Genomic DNA, 12,531 nt, shown 5'->3' with positions numbered 1-12,531 from the left:
AAGATGTACAACTGTTTTTTAAAGTTTGGTCAAATGCATTTACAAAGAAGTACCGTACACATAAACAATACAAATAAATATTACATAAGATATAAAAAGTATTACTTTGTTGTGTGTTCAAATATAAAGAGTGATTACAAAATAAATTATGCATCCTTGAATATAAAAATATATCACAGATCTTAATACACATTATCTTCCAGATAACAACACAACAAAATATGACACGATTAACATAAAAACAATTAAAAGATAAATTAATTGGGAATATAAAACATCAAGATAAGATTTCATTGAGACACATAATGAGAATTTTTGATTGTGAAAAGTTGATATAAACGTAATGTAATTATCACTAGAGCCTTGTCTGCGACATCACCTCGGTGGAAGCGGACGTAAAATACAAATGACTCACACATCACTAGAGCATTTAAAATCATTAAATGAAATAAATTAAGGCTTTATGTTAAAAGTTATGTTAAATAGTTATGTGTTGAGTGTATATACATTATGTTAAAGTAAGATAATAGATAAATATAACTTAATTTATTTGGTATCAATGTTTTAAATCAATATATGTGTTTCAAATTCTTATTATTGCTTGAATTCATTTTGGCTAATAATGTACGGTAGTGTATATAACTGTTAGATATGACGATAAAACTAGAACAACATGGACGGATTATTCTTTATTAAGATTAGCAGGAAACTGGACGGACAAGCAAACCAAATGCTTTCACATATATGCAATCCATAACAACAGGGCTGGACAGGCAACCTAACTTCTTGTTATGTACAACCGGGGAATCGAAGCCATGTCAGTTGACTCAATGACAGATCTTATGACAACGCGCACGTGCTGTCCATTCGGCCATCCGCCCCCCCGCATACCAGTTAGTAATAGGAATGATGAAGAAAATGAAAGTAGAAGTAAATTTGCACTGATATTAATTAACTCACTTGAAGTCATAAACAAGTTTATACACTATAATCAGCACATTATTTTCCTCTCTGTACACAAGGTTAGAAAACATGAAATTCTATCAAGGTTCCAGCCATTTTAAAAACGGTTAGTCCTAGGATTTAATAATCACTGCTTCCATGTACTGGGTTATACTCCCAATATATTCCTGATAGTGCACAGTTTAAGATTCTTACAAAATGTTATTTAATAGAAAATAATTGACATGTATATAAAAAAAAATAGTTTATCCACTATAACATAACTTCTTCGATATCATCATCCAAATTATCAATGGCCGACACTGCAGGCTTAGAACTAAATGTGGTTGTTACTGGCTGCCGTATTCGACGAGGTAAAAGTTTAGATTTATCCGATAAAGCATTATTATCGTCATCTACCAATGCTGAGCCACCAGCAAATAAAGCGCTTGTTTCACGTTTCGGGGGAACTGTGGTGCCATTCGACTTTGGCTGCTCGTCCCAAGGAAAACCCGATTTTTTGGGTGATTTTTTAGGTGAACCAAACAGGTCATCTGTAGAAGAGGTGTCCTCAGTTTTCTTCCCAAAAAGATCACTCATTAACTTAGCTTTTTTATCAGAATTCGATGGTTTGGATGATCGGCGGAAATCCTCATTGAAAACTATCGCATTTTTATTTGTGGGTGATTTGTTGGTGGGGGTGCTCATTTTCCGTGAAAATGATGGTTGATAACCACCTAGCTCTATATCCTCCTTCTCGGTTTTCAATTTTTTCTGACGTTCCAGATAAGGCAAAGTTACATCTTCATGGGATGGCAATCCATGATGCATGTTCTCAACTGGTTTAGTAAAACTATAAGCACTTTTTGTAGATGCGTTACTTTCTAAACCAGGTGATCTAGAATAGCTCTGTATGCCATTTTGTTTTTCCGTACTTGTGCCAATAAATGTGGCTTGTTGTTTATTAGAAGAAGATGGCTCCAGTGGACTGGCTTCTCTTTCTTTCTTTTTCTCCTTATCTATCACATTCATCCTGGCTAACAAAATTTCTTTTCTCTTTTTTTCTGCTATCTGCACCGGATCATTTTTCATCCTTTCTCTTTCTTCTTCGGCAAGTCTTTCTGCTTCATCTTGCCGTCTTTTTGTTTCTTCCCTCTCCCACTCCTCACGTTCTCTACGTTCCCGTTCTCGTTTTTCCTTTTCTCTGGCTTCACGTTCTTTCTCAGTTTTTTGTTTCCTTTCCTCATCTTCACGTAACCGTTCCTCTCTTTCTTTTTCCAATTTCTTTATTTCTTCCGACTCCCTCTTCATTCGTTCTCTTTCTAGTCGCATTTCTTCATCAAGTCTTTTTCTTTCCTCTTCAAGTCTTTTTCTCTCCTCTCTATCCAATCGTTCATTTTCCTTCCTCTCTTGTTCTAAGTTTTCTCGTTCTCTAGTCAGCCAAGAGTCGGCCTGTTGTTCTTCCCTCTCTTTATCAATAGAAATAAACTGTGTATTTTGATCTCTGTCATAACTAGCTGACAATCTCTCTTCTTGATTCCAGATTTCTTTGGATTTTTTAAATCTTCTTGGTGACTGAAAATATATGAAAAACAAATTGAGTTATGAAAATTTTAAGCAAAATGGGGTTTAACATCCTACCATTCTGTGCCGACTGGGCTAATGAGAGAGAGAGAAATGGGGTTTAATGTCCACTCGATACAAACTAGGTCATTTCGGGACTAACAGATTGTTCAATTTTATTTCAATAATTCGCTTGTGCGTAGGGGTCTGTAGCAGTGGGAGGAAATCCTACTCCTTGTCATGTACAAGCTGGGAATCGAAACCACGCCACTTGACTCAATGACAGACCTTATGATCCAACGTGCATGCATTAAAACATTTTGGTGCTTGATCTTCCTATATAAACTTCTCCGTTAAAGACTGCAAAGCACACATTTAGAAAAGAGAAAACAACTAAAAATTTATTGTGGCTGCAATAATTAGGCTAAACTTTTCTTTGTTACAAACCTCTAACTTCTGTTTTTCTTCTTCTCTTCGTTTAGCTTCGTATAATTTGACCTTATCACGAGATGAGAGATCCGTGAGAGATGGATTACGTTTTTTCCTAGCTAGTGGAGGTGTGTGGTGTGGTGTACCATTATATGAGGCAGGTAGTTTATGCGGGGGTTTCATAATTCTATTGCTATAAATATTTTTGATTTCTAACTCTTTTTCTTTTTCCTGAAACAATTACAAATATTAATCAAATTAAATTATTTTTTTCAAATGTGTAGAACACTGTTGGGATTTCAAATTTTTTCTTATTGAACATTTTTACCGATAATAAAGGGACATAACTCTTATTGTTGTTTTAGACTCCAGCATATTGTTATAATCAACACATCTTTCAGAAACAATACATGAAATATAAAGATATACAGTTCCAACTTAAAAAAAACTTAAAGAAACGCCACTGATTTCCCAGTACTGAAAATGCAACGAAAAAGCAATTTAATCCTCATTTCGCCACAAGTGAAAAAAAAGATAAAACCAATTCTTCAATTAAGTTTTTAACTGAAGTATCTAAAAATTATAATTTAAGCAATTTAAAGAGGATTAACTGTGTAACTGGCGGCCACAAGCTAAATCACAGTAAATATTTTATTCCATTACTTACCCGTAACATTTCTTTCACATGATTTTGTTTATCTTCCATCTCTCTTAAGTGTTTTTTGGTCTCTCTGTGGTGGGCCATCTCTATCCCTAATTCATGCCTATGGTTTTTATTCAGTTTTTCAATGTGACGCTCTAATTCCTGCAAAAATTATATTGATGGGATAAAAAGTGATACAAATCTATCTTTTCCAAATTCAGATCAATTAAACTCTATATATAGGCAATGGTCAATAAAACTTAATCTTGTTCTTTTAAGCCATAGCCTACTGCTATTTGTTTAAGTTTATAAAATTTCACCATTACAGCAGATGGTAGATGGAGTATTAAAAATATTTTATTCAATAAGCTGAATTGGATTGAACAACAATCTGATTAAAACACAGATCCAATTTCGTTTCGTTTTTATAGTTCAAAATTTCGATTTTACTTGTCTTTACTACACTAGGATCGGGAAGCATTGTTATGTAACTCGTGTTCTGCTTGAAATGAGGGGTCAGCCAATCAAATGGTCTGTCGAATCGAGCGTTTGACCTTTTTTGCGCGGAACTGTGGGTAGACATTACCGGCAATAGAAATCAAAACAAAGCAAAAGTAGATAAAAAATACATGGCGGTCGCTAATTGGTTAATCGAATGACTGACGTAATCGGGTCAAATGTCGTTTGCTTGGTACCTGACGTCATAGAATAACTTGTTAGATCTACATGTTGTGTAGGCCATTGAAAGTATAAAAAACGAAACGAAATATAGATCTATATTTTAATTAGATTGATTGAACAACAGGCAAAAGCCTATATATGTTCTCTCCAGTGGCAGATGTGCATGCGCCCACTCTATTCTTTTATGTGTTCTTGTACTCTTGGATTTATTAATAGTAGTATTTCCAAATTCCTTGCACTTCACTGGGCTTTACTCCCCTCCCCCCACCCTCTTGTATCCTCTTATCACTAGACCTGGCCCATTATTTCTAGCTTTGCTCTAATTTTTTGACACCCCCCACCCCTTTTCTTAAAAAATCTAATAACAAATAGCTTTATAGCATATAATCTTCAGGAGAGTAGAACGTTAAGTAAGAACAACTCAAAAACACACTTTTATGGATAACAAAATAAGTAAGAACAACAGCTTTCAATTTTGAAAAGATACTTAAGTTATGATTATTGAAGAGTTATATCTGTTAAAACAAATTACCAAGAATTATTTTTGTTTAAGTCAGGTTATATCAAAGGGAATGGAAGCTTATAAATAGCCTATTTTCTACCTGGACCTCATTTGAAATTCTGTCCGGTTCGTTTCAAAATGGATTAATAACACTGCTTATGATGATTGCAAAATTGAAGAGTAACATCTGTTAAACACAATAAACTTACTTTGATTTTAGAGTCCTTTTCTTCTAGATCTATTTCTGCTTGCTGTAGTTTTCTATTTAACTCATCTCGTTCGGGCAATCCTTTACTCTCACACAATTTTTTATATTTTTTTAATCTGACTTTATATACATCTAAATCATCTTCTGCATCGCGTAAATAACGATCAGCCTTTTCATATTTCTCTTTCATTCTTCGATTCTGTTCTCGTAAAGCACGCACTTCGTTACTATGTTTAGTCAATAACTGCGGAAGCTCACTTTCTTTTTCTTCAAATTTTCCTAAAGCTTTTTCGTGACGAAATTGCATTTTCTTTAAAGTTTTATTTTCAGATAGTAGTTGTTGGATTTGAGCTTTCTGCTCTTCCAGCTGATTTCTGAATTCATTTTGTTTTATTCTGCTGGCAGACATCATTCTCATAGCTACTGAACTATTACCGGATCTGTGTACGTCTTGTTTCATACTTTGACTAGTTCGCCCTCTTCCTCTCCCTCGGCCTCTACCTCTGGTTTTTATTGTGTAAGGACTTGCTGAAATTACATTAAAAAATCTATTATAAAAAGACTAAAATATATCATAATTATTTTGAATTCTGTAGCGGTTCTGAAATTACATAAAAAGATCTATTACAAAAAGAGTAAAATATAACATTTCTACTCAAACACTGAATTTAAAGTTTTAGTACACCTAAAACAATGCCTACATCTTGTTCAGTTTAATGTCATAAAAAAAAAAAAACAATATGAATTCAGTCCAGATTCGCCTAATTACCGGTACATACGAAAAATTTGAATTACAAAATTAATTATGTCTTAAGTAAAAAAAAACGAAAAAAAAAACAGACCTTCAAAGTTTATACTTATAATTTGAAACAATAAATCTTGCAAAGCACACTGTTTTTCAAAATTTAATATTTTTTTTTTATTTTGATGATCATGGATCATATTCAATGGCTTGGAGCTAATGGTAATTTCAAATGTCTAGGAAAATAAAATGACCATTAGAAAAGTTATAAAGTAGGCTAATCAACCAGAATTAAATTTCAATAAATTTGAAATGTTATGAACTTAGTAATAGAAGAAATAACTGGTGATAAGAAGCACTGATTCAACCTGTCAACCATACCGTAACTCTGTCCACGAAAATTGTACTTAATTAATGTTGCTTAGCCACTGATCTTCAAATCATATTAAAATTAAAACCAAATAGTTAGAGCATTAATAAGAGAATAATCCATTTATTAATCTAATCTATCTAATCAGATGATTATTTTTTTAGGTTTGACAGTAACAATTTATTTTATAAAATGATCTTTCTTAAACATTATAATTACATGTAAGTTGTCAAATCTGATTAAGATATTATGTAACTTGATCACTTAAATTGCAACTGTCAGTTTACTGTCACAGATGATTGAACTGTTTTATGATTAGCTCGCTATATTTCCTCATTCTGTTTGTAATTGGCTGTGATTTGCAGCGCCCCACATGGGGGGATGGGGGGGGAAGGACCAGAAATATTCATTTTGTAAGAATATTCTTAATAAAAACTTGAATTTTAACAAATTTCTTGCATCATAAAAAATCAACTGAGCTCTGGCATTGAAGAAAGCAGTTACAGAATGTAAGGGTCGGGGCGTCACTGAAACTTTTGCCCTGGGGCGGTACATAAGCTTGTGAGAGCCCCTGGTGATTTGGGGAATTTGTTGAGATTCTGTAAGTTACATGTAGTCTAAACAATTCAATAATGACTAAATCATGATATAAATGTTGGATTTTTTTTCTTTAGAATAAAGCAGATTTATCTTATTGTTTTACACACAGATAATAAGAATGCTCTCTTTGAAGATAATTTAACTTTTCAAACAAAATTCATAAATTGTTTTACTTCATCACAGTATTGCATGTATGATATATACTCAATCAAAAGATTAGATTACAGAAATGCCAATTCATTAATTATAATATAATGTGACTTTTATAAATTCCAAGAAATTTTTTTATTTAGGGTCAGACTCAGATATTGCCTTCAAAAACGATTATCAGATCTAAAGAAATTTCAAATAACTCCTGCTACCAGCTTTTAACGAACTATTTGTATTGACTGATGATGACATTACTTTGTTTTTAGTTGACAACTCGACTTATCTATTAATTAATTAAAAGACAAATTAATTTGGACGTATTCCAAGAAAATCTCATTGATTTTCTGTAGGTAAGAACACTAATTATATATATATAAGTTGATATAAAAGATAAGAGTAGCTATGAAGACCTGGTTATCCAAGGAGAAAGTGACTAATTTTGTTCGTATATTAAAGTTGCTTATCATCATTCAAGTATATTCTACACACAGAGAACTATCTACTCTACTTCGAGAATAGATGGGGATCACGTGGCTAAGTGGGTAAGACGCTGGCTCGCTAGCCTGGAGGTCGGGTGTTCGATCCCTGCATTGGCCGAGAAAGTTCATCCAGATTTTCCGACGTGGTTTCCCCTTGTCAGTGATGCAGGACGGAGGGCCTGACAAGGACAGCTGTCTAGTCGCTCAGATGGCGTGAAATGTAAAGGATCCCCTTGCAGTTGGAATTCGATATAAGAGTAGGCTGTAGCGCCGCTGCACGGGCAAAATTTCCCTCATAGCACACTGTATGGTGTATGCCTGTCTTCAATAGCCCAGTTTAGGAGCAGAAAAGTAGGACGTTAAAGCCCATTTCATTTCATTTCATTTCATTTCAAGAATAGATCTCTGCCCTAAATGGTTGTCATATCCAACAATTAGCATACTGTTTTGTAATGTGGTCCTACACAAAAAGACTAATTAAACCTTTTCAATTTTATTAAATGAAAACAGAATATATACTTCTCAGAATTCTTGAAATACAATTAGTGTTTTCAACTAAAATCGTCAATTTAGGACCCAAAAAGTTGGTCAACTAGTTAGAAAGTTTATAATGCATTCTACGTGTGACGTCACATCACATGGCATCAATCTTTGTCTCGATAGCATGTGCAATGTTTACATAATGTGAACTGGTCTGGGCAGAATGGTGCCCTTTACTCATTTGGTATATCCATTCACACTACATGCATGTAGGTAATATTTTTTAACCAGATATATTTCAAACACCTTTATTTTTCTATTACTTCACACAAATGTTCTAGAATTTAATTTGCAGAAGAAAAAAAAGTTAATGTTTCAAGCTAATTACCCCCCCCCCCACCCCCCACCCCCACCCAAGCCGATGTCATCCCTTTCTGTGATTGTAGTGGCCTAGGGAATATTCACTGCTGACCAGTATGACCGAGCCACTGTCACTCCCAGCAATGGCTTTAAAGAGTATATATAATTTACAATGAATATAATTGTACTTTTACTAACAATGGTGTTTAGAAGTCTTCATAACTAAAAGGATTAGTGGTAATGTTTTCGTTTTTTTTTTTTATGGCTGATAATCAGTTTGAACAAAACGGCAGATCAATGATCAATAATCTTTGAAGGTCAACTCAAGGTTAGAAATAAAAACAACCAGAAATGAATGGGCTTCATTAACAACCATTTAACTATTGTTTAAATACTGGTGGTACATAAATCAATAAGTAACAGAACACTATTTTATGGGAAATAATCACTGGTTTATTCTAAAAGCACATTTCGACAAGTAGGATACTTGTCGAAACGTCGTGCTTTTAGGATACTTGTCGAAACGTTGTGCTTTTAGGATACTTGTCGAAACGTTGTGCTTTTAGGATACTTGTCGAAACGTTGTGCTTTTAGAATAAAACCAGTGATTGTTTCCCATAAAAACTGTGTTCTGTTAATGTATTTCCCAATCGCTAAATGTCATTTAAAGATTATAATCAATATGTAGACAGTGATTTACATCAATCATCATAGAAGAATATTTATATAGAGAGTGTAGGTTATTAATTCTATCGGTATTAATGAATCAGCAATATTTATTTCTATGTTTTTTAATGAACAAAACTCTCAAACACATATTTATATATGGTAGCGCAGGCAATGAGTGCAATAATAATTGATGTGAAGTCATCCTTTGTCGCCTTTGATGTTGGCGTACTATTATTTGAAATGTGCCAAGCGTACTACTAGTTGCAATATTGGACCGATGTGATGTATTTCATTGAAATGCACATGCTGGATAGTGTCTGTATTTTGCATTTTCACTAAAATATCAAATCTCTCACAGCTTAATTATATAATAATCCACCCTAATGTACTTAGATTGATTATTTAATAGTTAATTAACAAATTGAAATACCAATGCTGGATAACCTCCAGGCTTGGATTCAATTCGATTTAAAACAGTGAGCAGCATAGATCGATGAAATTTCAATTCAATTATATAATTGTGAACACTGAACGGAATTAGTAGGATGAAAATTCCTATTAGAGATTCATCTTTCAAAATACAAGGAATTCCTATTGCACTAAAATGATGCAATGAGACGTCTATAACATGCGTCTGTAAAGATGCAATAACACATTTAAAGATACATTCCTGTGTACAAACTGGGTGATTTGATGATATATTTGGCCTAAAAACATATTCAAACTAATCAATTTATCATAAATTTGCTTCAAATCCTTCTCAAAACATTGTAATTGTCAAGGAATACCCTTGCTATAAGAAATTGATCAAAAGAGGTCATGTTTGTGTCTCGTGACTTACGGGTGCGAAGTCGGAGGAGAATTCATTGCATACACAAGACGATGTTGTCTTAAATCCCTGACTATTTATTACAAATATTGAATCGTAATTAAATTCTCGGATTATCCACTGTCCGCGTCTTTTTCTGTGATTTTTACCTCAGAAAGTGTTGTACGTCTAACTCTTCATAAAGTTTATCAACCTATCTTTTAGATATTACTTATTTGATATTTCACATTGCTTTGGTGTAAGCTTATAGATTCATCATATTATTTTGTTCTATAAAACTTACATTTCTTGGGAGGCTGTGATTTAGTTGGTTGTTTGATGGAGACAATATCATCTTCACTTACAAAATCATCACTATATCTGCTGCAATCATCATCCTCACTATAATCAGAACGATCAGCCATTTTCACGCTGTTCTCAAAAAAGGTCAAATTCAAATATTTCTTGTATATAAAGATAGATGATATTTACTGTCATAAATATTTGAAGATGTAGAGCACTTGGTTACAGGATGGTTCATAGTGGAATTGTTGACCTTAAAAATATAGTAAAATTTACATCAATTGTTGAAAAAATTAATAAAATGCATTATACGATAAAAGTTGATTTTAAAATTTTATTGGACAATTTGGTAACAAAATAACCGTTCTCAAGATAATTGGACTTTCTAACAACACCATTTAAATCTAACCACAAACATATGATGTGGTGATGAAATAATTCCAAGGTTTGGGCAAAAGGGCTCATTTGCTATATATTTGAATGAGAAAAAATAGGATGAAGATGAAAGGCCAATGATTTGGGTCAAGAATAAAATATTGGATTTAATGTGTTGATCTGTTTTGTGGGATAACAATTTTAAGTCCATAGATAAAGCCAGTGATGATGAGATAACCATTTTGTATTCCACCAGCTACCAATAATTAAACTAAAATTAACAAACAACTGACTTCAACTTAATCTTTCAAAGCCAAAATTAAATTGCATAAGATTAAGATTATACATGTAACTTGCCCTGGGCAAATTGTATTAGTTCATCGATAACATGAGTTGATATCATTAAAGGTATATTTTATAACAAAGTTTGTGTCATTTTAACTAAATTCAGATGTTAATGCATTGTCAAAAAATGTTGAAACAAACAACCATGTTAGTTGTTTTTATACAGTTTTATGGCATAGACTTGAATTAGAGATGGGTGTTCCTATTCAAAGGGGAAGCCGCTTGTGATCATAATCTCACCAAGAGACACGTTTTTCAAAAGATGTGCTTTCGAACAAATGGAGAGAAGATCTAAATGTAAACCACTTAAAGACTTTCAAAGAGAAAAATAATGACCAGAAAAAGGTAAATTATTGAAAACAAGAGTAGCCTCCCTTTTGTCAAAATAAAAGGCATTTCACAAAATTAATGGCCTTAATATCAATTATAAAATGGGTTCATTAAATTCTCGACTGTCATAAAAGTAGGTATCATAAGAAAACACTGAAAGTGAACCATCAATAAGTTATTGATCATGCAGTTTCACTCATTCAAGTATGAAACTACATGCTCTTACACTAGTAGGACTGATAGTGATAATATATGGTGCAAAAACATGTATACCAATAAGATTCAAGAAGTCAAGCTGCAACATATCAGTGACAATTAAACATACATTATGCAAGAGCAAAATCGGCCTATTGTAGGTCTTTCTTTAGGCCTGAAATGTTATAAAAACTATTAATTAGACATTGCCTGCGATATTTGTTGGATTACAGTCCGATTTGCTGCAAAACTTTCCTTCGTGATTAATGATTAAATGGATAATCAAGACTATTAGTTTTGTCTTATCGACTTCAGTAATGATGATCGAGGCTAAGCGGAACTTTCATCCTCTTAGATCTCGGTTCATAGTGGATCAATTTGTGTGAAATTTTCAGCAAGTTGCCTTTACATAATGTAGTTTTTAACTATTATAGTGAGAACTGCCAACTCGTTATCTAATCTCCCATAATGTATCTTTAACCTCACGGTTTGACTCAGTACATAACCAGTTTGCCTTGACTCGTTATTTGTGCATGGGTTTGTGTGATAAATTTCCAGTTAGGCTACTGCCGTACTAATACTGTGTTTGTCCATCTCATGCTTTCACAATAATCTCAATTCTAATTCTCTAATACTTTTACTAATACCATCTATTGAAAATTGAAGACAAGAATTGATTTCTCTTTACTAATGAAACACACTGACACAGACTATTAGATTTATTACGCTATTTAAATGTTTGATTTGGTGCTAGAATTTCTTGTCTATTTAAAAATCTACACATTATTTCGTAATCTACTTATAAAGTTATCATATGTTATAAACTATTTTATAGGCCCTATTATCTAGTATATACCTATAGGCTAGGCCTAGTCTCTAAATAATAATTACCGGTTACTTTAGTATTAAACATAAGTGGGGATCATGCAGGTTGATCTATGGTTTGTGTGAAAATATCTTCAATGGCCACATACAGTTGGGTAGGCTAATGATCGAATAGCATTAAAATTTTAAAAAACATAAATATATTGACACTCAAACTGTCAACGTTCATCAAAGTATGCATTGCATCCAATTCCAAACGAAAAACCTGTCCAGACTCAATACGGCGCGGTAAATAAAATACACTCGCAAATATCATTTATGGGCATGCACAGGAGGGTCGTATCAAATGTAATAGTATCAAGAATATTCGTTACCTTATTCGAGTACGCGAACTCATCTTTTCCGTGAAACGCAGCCTGTCTTCAAGTCGTAAAATTTATAAAACCAATATTTATTGAAAGTAAACTATTTTGTTTATCTGCCCAGCAACACCACCAACTGCACACAAAGTGGTGACGTCAGGAAGACCGGA

General features: G+C 33.1%; 2 protein-coding genes across 2 annotated transcripts in view; both read right to left on the bottom strand.

The window, feature by feature from the left end:
* Positions 1-2,500: 2,500 nt before the first annotated feature.
* LOC126810633 (lebercilin) lies at positions 2,501-12,512 on the bottom strand. The gene is made up of 5 exons (XM_050535814.2): positions 12,374-12,512; positions 9,931-10,182; positions 4,970-5,496; positions 3,598-3,739; positions 2,501-2,517 (listed from the first exon to the last, which is right to left on the bottom strand). Exons 2-5 carry the CDS (start codon positions 10,049-10,051, stop codon positions 2,501-2,503), a joined length of 807 nt encoding a protein of 268 aa, XP_050391771.1. The 5' UTR covers positions 10,052-10,182; positions 12,374-12,512.
* LOC126812050 (cyclin-dependent kinase-like 4) overlaps positions 11,628-12,531 on the bottom strand; it is a 50,443-nt gene continuing 49,539 nt past the window's right edge. Inside the window, exon 2 of the transcript XR_008785986.1 lies at positions 11,628-11,655. The gene's annotated coding sequence lies outside the window, so the exon portion shown is untranslated. The remainder of the gene's footprint in view (positions 11,656-12,531) is intronic.

Source organism: Patella vulgata, chromosome 2 (assembly GCF_932274485.2).
Source record: "Patella vulgata chromosome 2, xgPatVulg1.2, whole genome shotgun sequence".
Taxonomy (NCBI): domain Eukaryota; kingdom Metazoa; phylum Mollusca; class Gastropoda; family Patellidae; genus Patella; species Patella vulgata.
The sequence above is the reverse complement of the archived record's forward strand: the minus strand, read 5'-3'. Positions and strand labels throughout refer to the sequence as shown.

Coding starts and splice junctions, on each gene's coding strand:
- LOC126810633 (XM_050535814.2), bottom strand. CDS start 10,051: ATGGCTGATCGTTCTGATTATAGTGAGGATGATGATTGCAGCAGATAT. Junction 5,497..9,930: donor ATCACAGCCTCCCAAGAAAT/GTAAGTTTTATA, acceptor ATGTAATTTCAG/CAAGTCCTTACACAATAAAA. Junction 3,740..4,969: donor AAAAGGACTCTAAAATCAAA/GTAAGTTTATTG, acceptor TAATTTTTGCAG/GAATTAGAGCGTCACATTGA.